This window comes from Mustelus asterias, chromosome 14 (assembly GCF_964213995.1).
Source record: "Mustelus asterias chromosome 14, sMusAst1.hap1.1, whole genome shotgun sequence".
Lineage (NCBI taxonomy): Eukaryota > Metazoa > Chordata > Chondrichthyes > Carcharhiniformes > Triakidae > Mustelus > Mustelus asterias.
The window spans coordinates 87,571,443-87,589,742 of NC_135814.1; the positions used below are offsets into that span (position 1 = coordinate 87,571,443).

Below are 18,300 nucleotides of genomic sequence, written 5' to 3' on the forward strand. Positions count from 1 at the left end.
TGGTGGCACAGTGGTTAGCACTGCTGCCTCACAGCGCCAGGGACCCCTGGTTCAATTCCAGCCTCGGGTCACTGCGTGGAGTTTGCACGTTCTCCCGTGTCTGCGTGGGTTTCCTCCGGGTGCTCCGGTTTCCTCCCACAATCCAAAGATGTGCGGGTTAGATGGATTGGCCCTCAGTGTCAGGGAGATTAGCAGGGTTAAAACTTGGGGTTGAGGGGATAGGGTCTGAGTGGGATTGTTGCCAGTGCAGACTCGATGGGCCAAATGGCCTCTTTCTGGACTATAGGGTTTCTATGATTTCAATAGAGTAAATAAGAAGAAAATGCTACCAATCGTAGAAGGGACAGTCATGATGTGTAGATGCTGGAGTTGGACAGGGGATGGGCACAGAAAGAAATCTCACAACACCGGGTTTAGTTGGAATCACGAGCTTGTGATTATCCCTGTAGTTATCCCTCTCTCCACCCGCACTGTCTGTACCTGTAAAGACTCGCATTCCAGCCATTCTTCACATTCCAATCTATAGTTATCTTGCAATTGTGTCTCTGTCTATATTTGCCGTGTTTGTGAACCTATCTCTCCACTCACCTGATGAAGGAGCAGCGCTCCGAAAGCTCGTGATTCCAAATAAACCTGTTGGACTTTAACCTGGTGTTGTGAGACTTCTTACAGAAGGGTCAGTGATAGAGGACACAGATTTAAGGTGATTGGCAAAAGTAACCAGAGGGGAGATGAGAGGAGTTTTTTTTAATGCACAGAATTGCTATGATCGAGAATACATTGTCTGAAAGAATGTTGGAGGCAGATCCAATATTAACTTTCAAAAGGGTGTCAGATAAGTACTTGAAAAGGAGAAGTTTGCAGAGAGCTGTAGGGAAAGGGCAGGGGATTGGTACGAGTTGGATCCCATACTAATTGGTTGTAACCCAGGCACAATTAGCTGTAAGATTCTACCATTCAATCGGAGGTAACAGAATGTCTGGTCACATTTTGTCAATCGCCCTTAAACAGGCAAATTGTCCCCATCACTGAGGTGAAACAGCTTTAACCAAGGATAAATCAAGTAGTTAGACAGCGAGGGTGAGATTTTCCAGCTCTTCCCCTCCCCCTGCCCCCCCTGACATGGGGGGTTCCCTGGTGATGCGATGGGTAAGCCACACAAAACACTGTCGACTTTGCCCCTGGCACTTAGCGAGTCCCCTCCACCATCAGAAAATACAGCGCAGTGGGGTCGAAAAATCCCGGCCTTAGTCAGCTGTGAGGAAAGATTCAAGATTAAATAGGTGAGCATTTACATATGTGTGACAGTATGGCTGTCAGTATGGCATGGTTCATTGTAAGCCATGTTAGACAAAGTTAATAGGGTTTTATGAATAAACAATTGGTAAATAGTGTGAATGGATTTTCAAAAACTCATTCGATAAGGTGATGTATAAGTGGCTTGTCACTAAATGAAGGCATGTGCTGTCAGAGGGAATGAAGCAGCATAGACAACATGTTCATCTATGAACGCACAAAACTGGAACTGAAGTAGGCCATTCAGCCCCTCGAGCCTGCTCCACCATTCAATAAGGCCATGGTTGATCTGTTTGTTTTTTGAATTCCATATTCCCAGCTACCCCGATAACCTTTGAATCTGTTGTCTAACACAAATCTATCGACCTTCACCTGAAACTTATTCAGTGACCCCCACTTCCATTGCGTTGTGAGGCAGAAAGTTCCAACATCGCACAACACTCAGAGAAAATAAATCTCCTCATGTCTGTCCTAAAAAGGTAACCCCTCAGTTCTGGACTCATCCACAAGGGGAAACATTATTTTTAAGTCTATCTTGTCAATGCAATTCAGGAGGTGGAGATGCTGGCGTTGGACTGGGGTGGGCACACTAAGAAGTCTCGTAACACCAGGTTAAAGCATTCCAATCTGTAATTACCTTACAATTGTGTCTTTCCCTATATATGCCGTGTTTGTGAAACTTACCTCCACTCACCTAATGAAGGAGCAACTCTCCGTAAGCTCGTGATTCCAAATAAACCTATTGGACTTTAACCTGGTGTTATGAGACTTCTTACAATGCAATTCAGGATTTTATATACTTCAAGTCACTTCTCAGTCTTCTAAACTCTAGTGGAAACAAGCACAGACTTTCCAACCTTCCCTTATAAGACAACTCGCTCATTCCAGGAACCAATTGAGTGAATCTCCTCTGAACTGCCTCCAACGCAGTTAAGCTTCTCCTCAATAAGGAGACCAAAACTGCACATAGCATTTGAGATGTGGTCTCACAATGCCCTGCATAACTGAAGTGTAACATCCTTATTTTTATATTCAATGCCTCTTGTACTAGAGGATAGCATTCCATTAGCTACATGCTTTACCTGCATACTAACGTTTTGTGATTCATGCACCAGAACATGGGCGGCCTGGTGGCACAGTGGTTCGCACTGCTACCTCACAGCGCCAGGGACCCGGTTCCGATTCCTGGCTTGGGTCACTGTCTGTGCAGAGTTTGCACATTCTCCCCGTGTCTGCGTGGGTTTCCTCCGGGTGCTCCGGTTTCCTCCCACACTCGAAAGATGTGTAGGTTAGGTTGAGTGGTCATGCTAAATTGTCCCTTAGTATCGAGGGGGGATTAGCAGGGTAAATACATGGGGTTAAGGGGATAAGCCCTGGTTGGGATTGTCCTTGGTGGGCCAAATAGCCTCCTTCTGCACTATGGGGATTCTATGATTTCTCTATGGACAACTGGATCCCTCTGCACCTTGGAATTCTGCAGTCATTCTCCTTATACTCCATTTTTTAAAATCTGCCCTGCCAAAGTGAATAATTGGGGTGGCATGGTGGTTAGCACTGCTGCCTCACAGCGCAGGGATCCGGGTTCGATTCCCAGCTTGGGTCACTGTCTGTGTGGAGTCTGCACATTCTCCCCGTGTCTGCGTGGGTTTCCTCCGGGTGCTCCGGTTTCCTCACACAATCCGAAAGACGTGCTGGTTAGGTGCATTGGCCATGCTAAAGTCTCCCTCCGTGTACCCCAACAGGCGGCGGCGGAGTGTGGCGACTAGGGGATTTTCACAGTAACTTCATTGCAGTGTTAATGTAAGCCTACTTGTGACACTAATAAATGAACTTTAAAAAACAACTTCACGCTCTCCCACATTATACTCCATCTGCTACATCTTTGCCCGCTCACCGAACCTACCATACATCTTCTTCACAACATGCTTTCCTATCTTTGCTTTCCTATCTTTATACCATCTGCAAATTGAGTTTAAATTCCACTGGCTGTGGTGGTGAGATTTGATCCCACACTCCTCGAGCATTAGCAGAGGCTTCTGGATTACTCGTCTGGTAACATTATCATTCCCCGCCAGGTAGAAGGGAGGATGATGATAGCTCAGCAAGGATGGCACGACGGCACAATGTCACAGTGGTTAGCACTGCTGCCTCACAGCGCCAGGGACCCTGGTTCAATTCCCGGCTTGGGTCACTGTCTGTGCGGAGTCCGCACATTCTCCCCGTGTCTGCGTGGGTTTCCTCCGGGTGCTCCGGTTTCCTCCCACAGTCTGAAAGATGTGCGGGTTCGGTGCATTGACCCGAACAGGCGCCGGAGTGTGGCAGCTAGATGAATTTCACAGTAACTTAATTGCAGTGTTAAGGTAAGCCTTGTGACTAATAAATAAACTTTACTTTAGGAATCAGTGTTGTACCTTTTTGGTCCACGATATGATCTCCTGCTCTGAGAACATGCTGTAACTTTCAGCGAAGAACAAGCGCAGTTGTTTCTGGATGAAGGAGATGGTGATCTGAGCTATGCGTAGGTCAGCTGCACTAGCCAGGACATCAGCGACTCGACCTGAGCCTTCCACTATTACACAGGGTGTCCCATTGCTCATCGCACTGTGTATCGTCTGAAAGAGAGAAATCACCATCACAAAACAGTAACACACAGGGGAATCATAGAATGAGTGGGTAGTCGTCAGACACACTTATTAACTCCCTTGATTAGTGCGCAGAATTGGATCTTGGGAAACGACATGCTGAATGAAAAAGCTCTAAAAGGAACCTGAGGGGCAACTTTTTCCACACAGAGGGTGGAGCATGCATGGAACGAGCTGCCAGAAGAGGTGGTAGAGGCGGGTACAGTTACAACATTTAAAAGACATTTGGACAGGTACATGGATGGGAAAGGTTTAGAGGGATTTGGCCAAACGCAGGCAAATGGGACTTGTTCAATTTAGGAAACCTGGTCGGCATGGACGAGTTGGGCCAAAGGGCCTGTTTCCGTGCTGTATATCTCCAAGACAATATGACTAAACAGAAAAAAGATTCACATGTAATAAAGGTGGCTTACCTTCCTGACCCTGGCTGCTCCTCCTGTCAGACACAGGGATGACATAGCAGAAGGAGGCCATTCAGCCCATCATGTCTGCACCGACTCCCTGATAGAGCATCTTACCCAGGCCCTATCTCTGTCACCCCACACATTTACCCTGTTGATCCCCCTAAAATGCACATCTTCTGACACTAAGGGGCAATTTAGCATGGCCAATCAACCTAACCTGCATATCTTTGGAGTGTGGGAGGCAACCAGAGCACCCGGAGGAAACCCATGAGGGGGGTCACAATTTCAAGATGGTCAGCAAGAGAGCTGGGATGAGATGAGGAGAGACTTCTTTGCTCAGAGAGTTGTTGGGATTTGGAATGTGCTTCCTGGAAGAGTGGCAGAGGCGGATTCCATAGGAGATTTCAAAAGAGAGCTGGATACATGTTTGAAAGTCATAAATTTAGAGGACTACAGAGAATAGGGCTAGAGAATGGGACTAGCTGGGTAGCTCTGAGTAGCAGTGCAGACATGATGGACTGAATGGCCTTCTTCTGCGCTGTACAATTCCTTGATTCTATCTTACATCACAGATAATGTAGACACGGTTTTGATCCTTGGCTCCTCCTTGGGACATTGCGAGAGAGGGGGGGAAAAAGGGATGGGGTGATGGAGGGTCTGGTTAGGGCACAATAGCAGCCCCTTTAAGGAAGCGATCATGTGATCGCTCCATGACATCACCGGGGCATGCAAGGCTGCTGGGGATTGGAGCCTGTACCATGCACACCAATAATTAAATCTGCTGTTTTTATAAAACTTTGTGTGGATCTCCTGAATGGAACTGATCTTCCAGCATTTCCTGTTTTTGTTTCAGATTCCAGCATCTGCAGTAATTTGATTTTATATTGTTATTTAAAGTTGTACAAGAACCTTATAAACACATTATTTAAGGATCATCTCAGTTGTGACTTAGCTTCTTTTCTGGGTACAGAAAGTGGACATACTTTTACCACTGAGTCAGTAGGTTGGGAGTTCAAATCCACATTCCACAGAACAATGCACAAAATCTCAGTGCCTCCCAACACAGTCCTGAGGGAGTGCCGCGCAGTCAGAGGGTCAGTACTGAGGGAGTGCCGCACAATCAGAGGGTCAGTACTGAGGGAGTGCCGCACAGTCAGAGGGTCAGTACTGAGGGAGTGCCGCACTGTCAGAGGGTCAGTACTGAGGGAGTGCTGCACTGTCAGAGGGTCAGTACTGAGGGAGTGCCGCGCAGTCAGAGGGTCAGTACTGAGGGAGTGCCGTGCAGTCAGAGGGTCAGTACTGAGGGAGTGCCGCGCAGTCAGAGGGTCAGTACTGAGGGAGTGCCGCACAATCAGAGGGTCAGTACTGAGGGAGTGCCGCACTGTCAGAGGGTCAGTACTGAGGGAGTGCTGCACTGTCAGAGGCTCAGTATTGAGGGAGTGCTGCACTGTCAGAGGCTCAGTACTGAGGGAGTGCCGCACTGTCAGAGGCTCAGTATTGAGGGAGTGCTGCACTGTCAGAGGATCAGTACTGAGGGAGTGCTGCACTGTCAGAGGGTCAGTACTGAGGGAGTGCTGCACTGTCAGAGGGTCAGTACTGAGGGAGTGCTGGACTGTCAGAGGCTCAGTACTGAGGGAGTGCCACACCGTCAGAGGCTCAGTACTAAGGGAGTGCTGCACTGTCAGAGGGTCAGTACTGAGGGAGTACTGCACTGTCAGAGGCTCAGTACTGAGGGAGTGCTGCACTGCCAGAGGCTCAGTACTAAGGGAGTGCGGCACTGTCAGAGGGTCAGTACTGAGGGAGTGCTGCACTGTCAGAGGGTCAGTACTGAGGGAGTGTCGCACTGTCAGAGGGTCAGTACTGAGGGAGTGCCGCACTGTCAGAGGCTCAGTACTGAGGGAGTGCCGCACTGTCAGAGGCTCAGTACTAAGGGAGTGCTGCACTGTCAGAGGGTCAGTACTGAGGGAGTACTGCACTGTCAGAGGCTCAGTACTGAGGGAGTGCTGCACTGCCAGAGGCTCAGTACTAAGGGAGTGCTGCACTGTCAGAGGGTCAGTACTGAGGAGTGCCGCACTGTCAGAGGGTCAGTACTGAGGGAGTGTCGCACTGTCAGAGGGTCAGTACTGAGGGAGTGCCGCACTGTCAGAGGGTCAGTACTGAGGGAGTGCTGCACTGCCAGAGGCTCCGTACTAAGGGTGTGCTGCACTGCCAGAGGCTCAGTACTAAGGGAGTGCTGCACTGTCAGAGGGTCAGTACTGAGGGAGTGCCGCACTGTCAGAGGGTCAGTACTGAGGGAGTGTCGCACTGTCAGAGGGTCAGTACTGAGGGAGTGCCGCACTGTCAGAGGCTCAGTACTGAGGGAGTGCCGCACTGTCAGAGGCTCAGTACTAAGGGAGTGCTGCACTGTCAGAGGGTCAGTACTGAGGGAGTACTGCACTGTCAGAGGCTCAGTACTGAGGGAGTGCTGCACTGCCAGAGGCTCAGTACTAAGGGAGTGCTGCACTGTCAGAGGGTCAGTACTGAGGAGTGCCGCACTGTCAGAGGGTCAGAACTGAGGGAGTGTCGCACTGTCAGAGGGTCAGTACTGAGGGAGTGCCGCACTGTCAGAGGCTCAGTACTAAGGGAGTGCTGCACTGTCAGAGGGTCCATACTGAGGGAGTGTCGCACTGTCAGACGGTCAGTACTAAGGGAGTGCTGCACTGTCAGAGGGTCCGTACTGAGGGAGTGTCGCACTGTCAGAGGGTATACTACAGGCCTCCCAACAGCCCACGGGAAGTTGAGGAACGGATATGTAAGGAGATTCTGGACAGGTGTAGAAAAAATAGGGTTGTTGTAGTGCGAGACTTTAATTTCCCTCATTTAGACTGGAAATCCCTTAGGGTTGGGGGTCCGGACGGGGAGGAGTTTGTACAATGTGTCCAGGAAGGTTCTTTGGAACAATATGTTGATAGTCCAACTAGAGAGGGGGCTATACTGGACCTAGTACTGGGGAATGAGCCCGGTCAGGTCATCAAAGTTTCAGTGGGGGAACATGTGGCGAACAGTGACCACAATTCTGTAAACTTTCGGATAGTCATGGAAAAGGATGAGTGTTGTCCTATGGGTAAGGTGCTGAATTGGGGGAAGGTTAATTATAGCTGGATTAGACAGGATTTGGTGGCTGATGATTGGGAGAGGCTGTTCGAGAGTAAATCCACATCTGGCATGTGGGAGTCTTTTAAGGAGCAGTTGATCGGAATGCAGGACAGGCATGTGCCTGTAAAAAACAAGGACAGGGAAGGTAGGATTCGAGAGAAGTGGATAACCAGGAAAATTGTGAGTCTAATCAAAAAGAAAAAAGAGGCATATATAAGGTCCAGGCAGCTAAAAACAGATGAAGCACTGGAGGAATACAGAGAAAGTAGAAAAGAACTCAAACAGGAAGTTAGAAGGGCAAAAAGGGGTCACGAAATGTCCTTGGCAGACAGGATTAAGGAGAATCCCAAGGCATTTTATACATATGTTAGGAACAAGAGGGTTGTCAGAGAAAGAGTCGGACCTCAAGAACAAAGGAGGGGAATTATGCTTAGAACCTGAGGAAGTAGGTGAGATCCTAAATGAATACTTTGCATCAGTATTCACAAAGGAGAGGGACACGTTATTGGTAGTGTCTCAGAGGGATGTGTAGACCCGTTGGAACAAATCGCAATACAAGGGAGGAAGTGTTAGTTGTTTTAGGAAGCATTAAGCTAGACAAATCCCCAGGGCCAGATGGCATCTCTCCTAGATTACTGAGAGAGACAAGAGATGAAATTGCTGGGCCTCTAACAGAAATCTTTGTTTCCTCACTGGACACAGGTGAGGTCCCAGAGGATTGGAGGATAGAAAATGTGGTCCCGTTATTTAAGAAGGGTAGCAAGGGTAACCCGGGTAATTATAGGCCAGTGAGCTTGACGTCCGTGGTAGGGAAATTGTTGGAGACGATTCTTAGAGACAGGATCTATACACATTTAGAACTGAATAATCTCATTAGCGATAGACAGCATGGTTTTGTACGAGGGAGGTCATGCCTCACAAATTTGGTTGAGTTTTTTGAGGAGGTGACAAAAATGATTGACGAGGGAAGGGCCGTGGATGTCGTCTACATGGATTTCAGTAAAGCATTTGACAAGGTCCCTCATGGCAGGCTGGTGCAAAAGGTTAAATCTCACGGGATCAAAGGTGAACTAGCTTGATGGGTACAGAACTGGCTTGGCCATAGAAAGAGTTTTAACAACACCAGGTTAAAGTCCAACAGGTTTATTTGGTAGCAAATACCATTAGCTTTCAGAGCACTGCTCCTTCGTCAGATGGAGTGGAAATGTGCTCTCAAACAGGGCGCAGAGACACAAAATCAAGTTACAGAATACTGATTAGAATGCGAATCCCTACAGCCAACCAGATCTTAAAGATACAGACAATGTGGGTGGAGGGAGCATTAAGCACAGGTTAAAGAGATGTGTATTGTCTCCAGACAGGATAGTCCGCAAGTCCAGGAGGCAAGCTGTGGGGGTAACTGATAATGCGACATAAATCCAACATCCCGGTTTAGGCCGTCCTCATGTGTGCGGAACTTGACTATCAGTTTCTGCTCAGCGACTCTGCGCTGTCCTGTGTCGTGAAGGCTGCCTTGGAGAACGCTTACCTGAAGATCAGAGGCTGAATGCCCATGACTGCTGAAGTGCTCCCCAGCACTTCAGCAGTCATGGGCATTCAGCCTCTGATCTTCAGGTAAGCGTTCTCCAAGGCGGCCTTCACGACACACGACAGCGCAGAGTCGCTGAGCAGAAACTGATAGCCAAGTTCTGCACACATGAGGACGGCCTAAACCGGGATGTTGGATTTATGTCGCATTATCAGTAACCCCCACAGCTTGCCTCCTGGACTTGCGGACTATCCTGTCTGGAGACAATACACATCTCTTTAACCTGTGCTTAATGCTCCCTCCACCCACATTGTCTGTATCTTTAAGATCTGGTTGGCTGTAGGGATTCGCATTCTAATCAGTATTCTGTAACTTGATTTTGTGTCTCTGTGCCCTGTTTGAGAGCACATTTCCACTCCATCTGACGAAGGAGCAGCGCTCCGATAGCTAATGGTATTTGCTACCAAATAAAGCTGTTGGACTTTAACCTGGTGTTGTTAAAACTCTTAGTGTGTTCACCCCAGTCCAAAGCCGGCATCTCCACATCTTAGCCATAGAAGACAGAGGGTAGCAGTGGAGGGGTCTTTTTCTGATTGGAGGTCTGTGACTAGTGGTGTTCTGCAGGGCTCTGTACTGGGACCTCTGCTGTTTGTGATATATATAAATGATTTGGAGGAAGATGTAGCTGGTCTGATTAGTAAGTTTGCGGACGACACAAAGATTGCTGGAGTTGCGGATAGTGATGAACATTGTCTATGAAGGGCATAGATAGGGTGAACAGTTGAAAGCTTTTTCCCAGGTCAGAAATGACAAACACAAGGGGTCACAAGTTCAAGGTAAGGGGGGCAAGGTTCAATACAGATATGCGGGGGACGTATTTTACACAGAGGGTGGTGGGGGCCTGGAATGCACTACCAAGCAAGGTGGTTGAGGCAGACACGCTAGGATCATTTAAAACTTATCTAGATAACCACATGAACAGACTGGGAGTAGAGGGATACAAACGGATGGTCTAGTTAGGAACACATGATCGGTGCAGGCTTGGAGGGCCAAAGGACCTGTTCCTGTGCTGTATTGTTCTTTGTTCTTTGGTCAGTATTGAGGCAGAGCTGCACTGTCAGAGGGTCAGTACTGAGGGAGTGCCGCACTGTCAGAGGCTCAGTACTGAGGGGGTGCCGCACTGCCAGAGGGTCATTACTGAGGGAGTGCCGCACTGTCAGAGGGTCTGTACTGAGGGAGTGCTGCACTGTCAGAGGGTCAGTACTGAGAGAGTGCCGCACTGTCAGAGGCTCAGTACTGAGGGGGTGCCGCACTGCCAGAGGGTCATTACTAAGGGAGTGCCACACTGTCAGAGGGTCAGTACTGAGGGAGTGCCGCACTGTCAGAGGGTCAGTACTGAGGGAGTGCCGCACTGTCAGAGCGTCAGTACTAAGGGAGTGCTTCACTGTCAGGAAGGCCTGAGTGCTCTTTGCTTCTTCCTCGAATGGAAGCCTGAACAATCCCCATCTCCTCCGTCTGGCTGAACTGATTCTCTCACTCAACAATTTCTCCTTTAACTCATCTCACTTCCTCCAAATAAAAGGTGTGGCTATGGGCCCCCGCATGGGTCCCAGTTTTGCGTGTCAGTTTAGGGGTTATGTGGAGCATTCCCAGTTCCAGTCCTACTCCGGCTCCCACCCACAACTCCTTTATCGGGACATTGACGATTATTTCGGTGCCACTTCATGCTCTCGTCTGGACCTGGAAAAATTTATCAATTTTGCTTCCAATTTCCATCCCTCTATCACCTTCACATGGTCCATCTCTGACTCTTCTCTTCCCTTCCTTGACTTCTCTGTCTCCATTTCTGGTGATAAACTGTCCACTAGTATCCATTACAAGCCCACCGACTGCCACAACTACCTTGACTCCAGCTCTTCACACCCCACATCCTGTTAGGACTCTGTCCCATTCTATCAGCTCCTTCGCCTCCACCACATCTGTTCTGATGATGCCACTTTCCAAAATGGCGCTACTGATATGTCTTCCTTCTTCCTTCTTCCTTACTACATGAGAGCCCTGTCACTGTAGTTGACAGGGCTCTCAACCGCGTCTGACCCATCCCCCAGGCCACTGCTCTCACCCTCTCCCCTCCCTCCCAGAACCAGGATAGGGTCCCCCTTGTCCTCACTTTTCACCCCACCAGTCTCTGCATTCAAAGGTTCATTTCCGCCAACTCCAGCATGACGCCACTACTTAACACATCTTCCCCTCACTCGCCCTGTCAGCATTCCACAGGGACCGTTCTCTCTGGGACACCCTGGTCCACTCCTCCATCACACTCAACACCTCACCCCCTGCCCACGGCACCTTCCCATGCAATCGTAGAAGGTGCAACACCTGCCCCTTTACCTCCTCCCTGCTCATTGTCCCAGGGCCTAAACACCCCTTTCAGGTGAAGCAGCGCTTTGCAAACACCTCCTTCAATCTGGTCTATTGCATTCGCTGCTCCCAATGAGGTCTACTCTACATTGGAGAGACCAAACACAGGCTGGGTGATTGTGGTGAACCATCGTTGGTTCCCACTAGATAGTACTGAGCCAGGGTCTGGCCAGTACTACGAGTATGTATATATGTTGCTGTTGGGGTTAGGGATGGGTTGTTCTATTTGTTGCTGTTGGGGTTAGGGTTGGGCTGTTACACCTGTATTATAGTTATTATGGTACATCCCAGTCGGACTCCGCCTCCTGGGAGAGGTATAAAGGTCACTGCTCTGTCTGGGACCCCTCAGTCTGGGATCGTGTACTATACATGGTAGCTTCGTTGTAACAGTAAATAAAAGCCTTTATTTCCTTGAGCCTCTCAAGCCTCGTGTGTGATAACGCGCATCAGTGATCCCTTTGCTGAATATCTTCAGTCCGTCCGCAAGCGGGACCCAGACCTTCCTGTCTCTTGCCACTTCAACTCACCACCCTGATCTCCTGCCACATGTCCATCCTTGGCCTTTTGCAATGTTCCAGCAAAACCCAACGCAAACTGAAGGAACAGCACCTCATCTTCCGATTGGTCACTTTACAGCCTTCCAGACTGAACATTGAGTTCAACAACTTCAAAGCATGAACTCTCCCCTCCACCTTCACCCCTTTCCATTTATTTTATTTCATCTTATCTTTTTATATTTCCATTTTTGCCATTGTTTCATTTTTCCACTTTTTAAAAATCTTGCTTTCCTTCTTTTTTTCCCCTCACCACTCTCTCCCCACCCCATGCGGGCCATCACCCCCTCCCTCCGTCCCAGAACCAGGATAGGGCCTCCCTTTTCATCACTTTTCACCCCACCAGCCTCCACAGGTTGTCCTTTTAAACTTTGTTCACCTTTGTTCTGCCATTTACACATTCTGATCACTTAATGGCCATTATCAGCACCATTCTTAACCATGATCACCACCATTTAATTTCCCTTTGCCTTTTTGTCCAAGACATCTTTGTCAATTCCGCCCCCGCTCCCCTTGCTTTTTATTTAACCAGGCGTGTCAGTTCCTCTGGCACTCCTAGTGTAGACTGCTTACTGAAAGCACTCTGTATACTGTTGTCCGACTTATAAGTAAAGGGACTTTTGCCTCCGAGGACTTATTGCACCCACCCTAACAGTATCAATCTCATCCTACTTTCTGTTGTCCTCAGCTCTGACGAAGGGTCATCCAGACTTGAAACATTGGCTCTATTCTCTCTCCACAGATGCTGTCAGACCTGCTGAGATTTTCCAGCATTTTGTGTTTTGGTTTCAGATTCCAGCATCGGCAGTAATTTGCTTTGATTTGTGGTTGCTTGCAGTGACTACACTACACAAGGTGATTTCATTAGCTTTTAAAGAGCTTTGGAGTGTCCTGAAGTTGGGAAAGGGTTAATAATAAATGCAAGAGTTTGGTGCTTACGTTCAGAGTTCCAGGACCTCCTTCAAGAACGACACATACAATTGGGATGTCGATTCCACCATCTATAAAACAAGCATCGGTCAGATAGAATCATAGAATCTACATGCAGAAGGAAGCCATTTGGCCCATCGAGTCCGCACTGACCACAATCCCACCCAGGCCCTGTCCCCATAACCCCATGCATTTTACCCTAGCTAGTCCCTTGACGCCAAGGGGCAATTTAGCAGGGCCAATCCACCTAACCAGCACATACAAGAAACATTTCAGTAATGGCTGTAAATCAGGAGGCATGAGCGAGAGAGGAACCTTGGTGAAATTACAATCACTGGGGAAGCTGTACTGAGCAAACTGATGGAGTTGCGGCTGACAAGTCTCCGAACTGATGGACCTCATCCTAGAGTCATAAAAAAGGTGGCTAATGAGGTAATAGAGGTGGCTAATGAGGTAATAGATGCTTTGGTGTTAATTTTTCAAAATTTGTTAGGTTCTGGAAAGGTTCCATCAGATTAGAAAATAGCAAATGTGATTCCTCTATTCAAGAAGTGGGGGGAAGCAGAAACAGGAAACTATAAGCCAGTTAACTTGACATCTGTTATGGAGAAGGTATTAGAATCTATCATGAGGTTATAGCTGGGCACTTAGACAAGCTTACGGTAATCGGGAAGAGTCAGCGTGGTTTTATAAAAGGGAAATCACATTTAGCCAATTCATTAGAGTTATTTGAAGGAGTAAGATATGCAGTGGATAGAGGGAGCCTGTGAGTGTGCTGCTCTTGAATTTCCAGAAAGAATTTGATAAGGTTCCAGATTAAGGTTATTGCAAAAATAACCTCTCATGATATGAGGGCAACGCAGATTAAACTGGATTGGAGATTGGTTGGCTGGCAGAAAACAGAAAGTATGCATAAATGGGTATTTTTCTGATGTGAGTGAAGTTCCACAAGAATATGTGCTGGGGTCTCAACTTTACATCAATGACTTGGATGAGGGGAGCGATGGCATGGCTGCTAAATTTACTGATAACACAAAAATAGGTAGGAAAGGATGTTGTGAAGAAGACGTGGAGTTTGCAGATGGATATAGATAGGTTGAGTGAGTGGGCAAAAATCTGGCAGATGGAGTTGAATGTAGGGAAATATGAAATTGCTCACTTTGGCAGAAGAATAAAAAAACAGAGTATTACTTAAGCGAAGAACGACTGCCCAGTTCCAAGGTGCAGAGGGATCTGGGTGTTCTTGTACACGAATCACAAAATGCTACGCGGGTAAAGCAGATAATTAAATGTGGCTAATGGAATGCTATCCTTTACTACGAGAAGAACTGAAAATAAAAGTAAGGATGTTACGCTTCAGTTATACATGGCATCGATGACAAATACTGTGTGCAGTTTTGGCCTTCTTATGAAAGGAGGGATGTGAGGGAGGCAGTTCAGAGGGGATTTATTCGATTGATACCTGGAATGAACGGGCTTTCTTAAGAGGAAACATTGGACAACATGGGCTAATTTCTGCTTAAGTTTAGAAGAGTGAGGCATGACTTGATTGAAGTAGGATTCTGAACGGTCTCGACAACAGTCCGAATGTTTAAAGAATGTTTCCTCTTGTGGGTGAGTCGAGGATGTTGTTTTAAAATTAGGAAATGCCCTTTTAAGGACAGAGAGGAGGAGGATTTTTTCTCTCAGAGGGTTGTGCGACTTTGGAACTTCTGTCTCAGAAGGCGGTGGAAGCCGGGTCACTGAATATTTTTAAGACAAAGGTAGATAGATTCTTGTCAGGTAAGGAAATCAAACTTTATTGGGGGTAGATGGGAATGTAGAACTCATCACAAACAGATCAGCCAAGATCTTATTGAATGGTGGAGCAGGCTAAGGGGCCGAATGGCCTACTTCTGCTCCTATTTTGTGTGTTCATATGTTCTTAGCTTTTCACCAGTAGAGTAAAAGTTTAGGATTTATGATAAAATGAATCATGTCTCTCCCATGGACCATGATTTCTCAACATACATGTTCAGTGAATAAGGCTCTCTTTCCAAAGTAGCATTCCTAAATCTGGACTTTTATTTTTAACCATTATTCTACCCTTCTAGACTGGCAAAACAAACAGTCCAACACATACGTCAGCCAATGGTTACAGCTCTTAGTCCAATTTAATCTAAAATCATTGATGGGGACCACTTCAGAAATCCGAGGACAGGCCTTGTACAGATACAGAGCACTGAATTCTTGCAGAGACAGAAAGGCTGCCTTTACCAAAATGGTGCCAGAGCGCCAATTACCAAAGTCCCTCCCCCGAACCCGACGCCTGGTATTTTTGCTGGGGCGCGTGGGCAGTGGAGTGGAACGTTTTTGGGGTTGGATGTAGCTTATCCGTGGTTCACAGCAGCCCATGTAAAAGTACGCTGTCTTCAGCAGATCCAATCTTCCAGATCGGCATTTGCAAAACGTGAATTGTGGGTTTTAGACATTTGAGGAACATGTCTAAAGCTGCTGGAATTATTTGGATGGGTAAGATACCCCATTTGGTGAGGTAAATTACCCCTTTTGGAGACACCAGGTGCCTTTTGGAATTGTTGAGAGGAGACATGAATGTGCATAACAAGTGGAGAAGCTCTGTAGAACCAAGTGGAAAAGCCTTGTGGAACTGTCAAGCTGTTAAATCCCCAGGCCCTTTAAATTTTAGGATAGATAACACCCAGTTTGGATACAGAGTAAAGTCACATTTATAACATCTTAATAGACATTTCCAATGGAGGTACAGCCTGGGTCAGATTCTGGGTCACGTTCCAAAGTTGAAGGGCCAGCTATGTTATAGAGCACCTTCAATACCTGTTTGTTCTAGCTCTCCACTCCCTCAGCTGCAGCTCCAGGTAGACACACTCTTACCTTCAGTCCCCATTCTCTGCTTTGAGATGTACTTTTCCAGTTGGGTCCTCAAGGTAATCTCCACACCGTATTTTCCGTGAGTCCCATCGTCCACGAGGATAAAGTGGGTATGGTTGTGGTCCAGGCATGATAGTCTGCCCTGATTTGCCTCATCCATGTAATAATCCACAGGATATTTTCCCTAGCCCAGGAAAGTGAAGCATGGTTAGTTACAGGCAGTAATTAATGGTGCAATATTACACCACAGTTGCCTCCAACTCCTCATTGTAACAGATTGCTGAGGGTATAGTTGCTGCCTTGCTGCTGCTCACTGTAAGATGGTAGACAGGCACAGAGTCCAGAACAGTTGAGGTTTCAGATTGCCCAACCCTCTTGACATATATCTAACCTCATCCTCTGGCTCAGATCCAACACTGAAGCCTTCGCCAGCTCCTTTTTTGGGGCCATCTTTGAGTTTCATTAATTCTCTTACGAGATGTTGGCGTCACTCTCAAGTCAGCATTTATTGCTCATCCCTAATTGCCCTTGAGGAGGTGGTGTTGTGATGATACTGTACCTTGAAGAAGTGTATTTGAATCATATTCTTACACAGGATCTGTTGTAGCAGTTCTATGCACTCAGAGCGATTCTGTATATAACCGACATCCTGTATTGTTACGGCACAATATAATTGCTTCTAATTGTTAGAATATTGGTTTCAATCTGAACTAATGCTGCTCTGCTGTTTCTTGGTATTCCCCTGGGTTTTTGCAGAGTAGGGTTTGATTGGGATGATTGAAAGGTATGGTCCTGTGATGGGTGAAGCTAGTCTGACACAGAATATTCAAGCTTAGATTCTGCTTTTAAATTGAGCGAGAGGAGTGACTCTCTTTTCCCCTCTTTGAAGTTGGAAACTAGAATCTGCCAGGAGATAAATCCCGTTCTCTGACATTCTGCTGTATGAGTGTGTTCCTTTCTCTGAGCATTGCTGTTTTGGAAGATGCAGAGAGAGAGTATCCCTGTCTGTCTCTGCTGTCCGAAGACTGGGAGCTGCTGGAGACTAGGTTTACTTCTCTGAAGTTTTGCTGTTCTGAGGATATATCCTTCTCTGGAACCTGTTGTCTAGAGCTCTGTCCAGAAGTGTTAAAAGCCTGGAAATCTAATGCCAGGTGAGCATTCTTGTTTTTGTGCCAACTAATTCTGAAGAAGGGTTTATGTCTATGGGGGAATATTGCTGAATTGGAACAATAGAGATAGCTAGATGTTAAGAATTGTACTTTGTCATTTTAAAGTATTTTCATTGGTAAAAGTTATGCTAATTCTTTTTGTAATATTCTAACTGTGTTATTAAATAAAGTTTGTTTTGATAAAAGCTTCCAAGTGGATCAATTGAATCATACCTGGAGCGAAACATCTTATGCTCACCATAATGCCAAAATCAAATGTAAAGTCGGGGCCTAGGCCAACTGCATAATATATCTTGGAGTTTCTGATCTGATCCTTAACAATGTTGATCTGACAGCACAGTGCCACAGTGGTTAGCACTGCTGCCTTACAGTGCTAGGGACCCGGGTTCGATTCCCGGCTTGGGTCACTGTCTGGGTGGAGTTTGCACGTTCTCCCCGTGTCTGCATGGGTTTCCTCCGGGTGTGCCGGTTTCCTCCCGCAGTCCAAAGATTTGCGAGTTAGGTGGATTGGCCATGATAAATTGTCCATTCGTGTCAGAGGGGGTTAGCAGGGTAAATATATTGGGTTACAGGCATAGGACCTGGGTGAGATTGTTGTCGGTGCAGTCTCGATGGGCCGAATGGCCTCCTTCTGCACTGTAGGGATTCTATGATTCTATGCCATATTGGACCACTGCAGTCGAATCAGTGTCTGTATAATTGAACAGCTTGCTAGGCTATTTCACAGGGCAGCTAAGATTCTACAGGCCAAATCCAGTAAGGACAGTAGATTGCTTTCCCCGAGAGGACATTAGTGAACCAGGCAGTTTATGATAGTTTCATGAGACTAACTTTCAATTCATTAAATATAAATTCCATCTGCTGACATTTTAACCCATATTCCTACAGCGTTAGCCCGGGTTACGAGCAATATTCCACATTAGATGTAAAACTGGTCATTCCCTTGTACAACTCACCTCTCCCCCAACCAGGCTCTCTCGGTTATGCACGATACCCCAGCTGGCAATCCCAATTGCAACAATTTCCCTTTCCTTGGATCTGCTGGTCATTTTGCAATGTCGCACTGCCTCGCCAACGTGCTTCATCACCCCAGCAAAGGAACCTCCTGTGATAATCCACGCACCTGGGAGAAAAACAGGAGGTTAAATGTCACAGGTCACAGAGTTCCGCCACGAAACAGTCACATGACCAGAATGAACTCACATGGTCAGAACCCATGCATTTGTTGAGAACAGTGTCCTATGGTCAAAACACTGCGGCCTCGTGGTCAAAACACATGATTCTTTTTCTATTCACGCATGATATGGGCCTCACTGGCTAGGCCAACATTTATTG

General features: G+C 47.1%; 2 protein-coding genes across 2 annotated transcripts in view; one reads left to right on the forward strand and one right to left on the reverse strand.

Moving 5' to 3' along the window:
* Positions 1 to 18,300, forward strand: part of lancl1 (LanC antibiotic synthetase component C-like 1 (bacterial)) — a 683,707-nt gene that overhangs the window by 116,692 nt on the left and 548,715 nt on the right. The gene's annotated exons all lie outside the window — the stretch shown is intronic.
* trpm2 (transient receptor potential cation channel, subfamily M, member 2) overlaps positions 1 to 18,300 on the reverse strand; it is a 270,848-nt gene that overhangs the window by 103,450 nt on the left and 149,098 nt on the right. Inside the window, exons 5-8 of the mRNA XM_078229251.1 lie at positions 17,922 to 18,088; positions 15,800 to 15,980; positions 12,920 to 12,981; positions 3,708 to 3,908 (exon numbers count right to left, since the gene is read on the reverse strand). Of these exons, the coding sequence (XP_078085377.1) occupies positions 3,708 to 3,908; positions 12,920 to 12,981; positions 15,800 to 15,980; positions 17,922 to 18,088 (611 nt within the window). The remainder of the gene's footprint in view (positions 1 to 3,707; positions 3,909 to 12,919; positions 12,982 to 15,799; positions 15,981 to 17,921; positions 18,089 to 18,300) is intronic.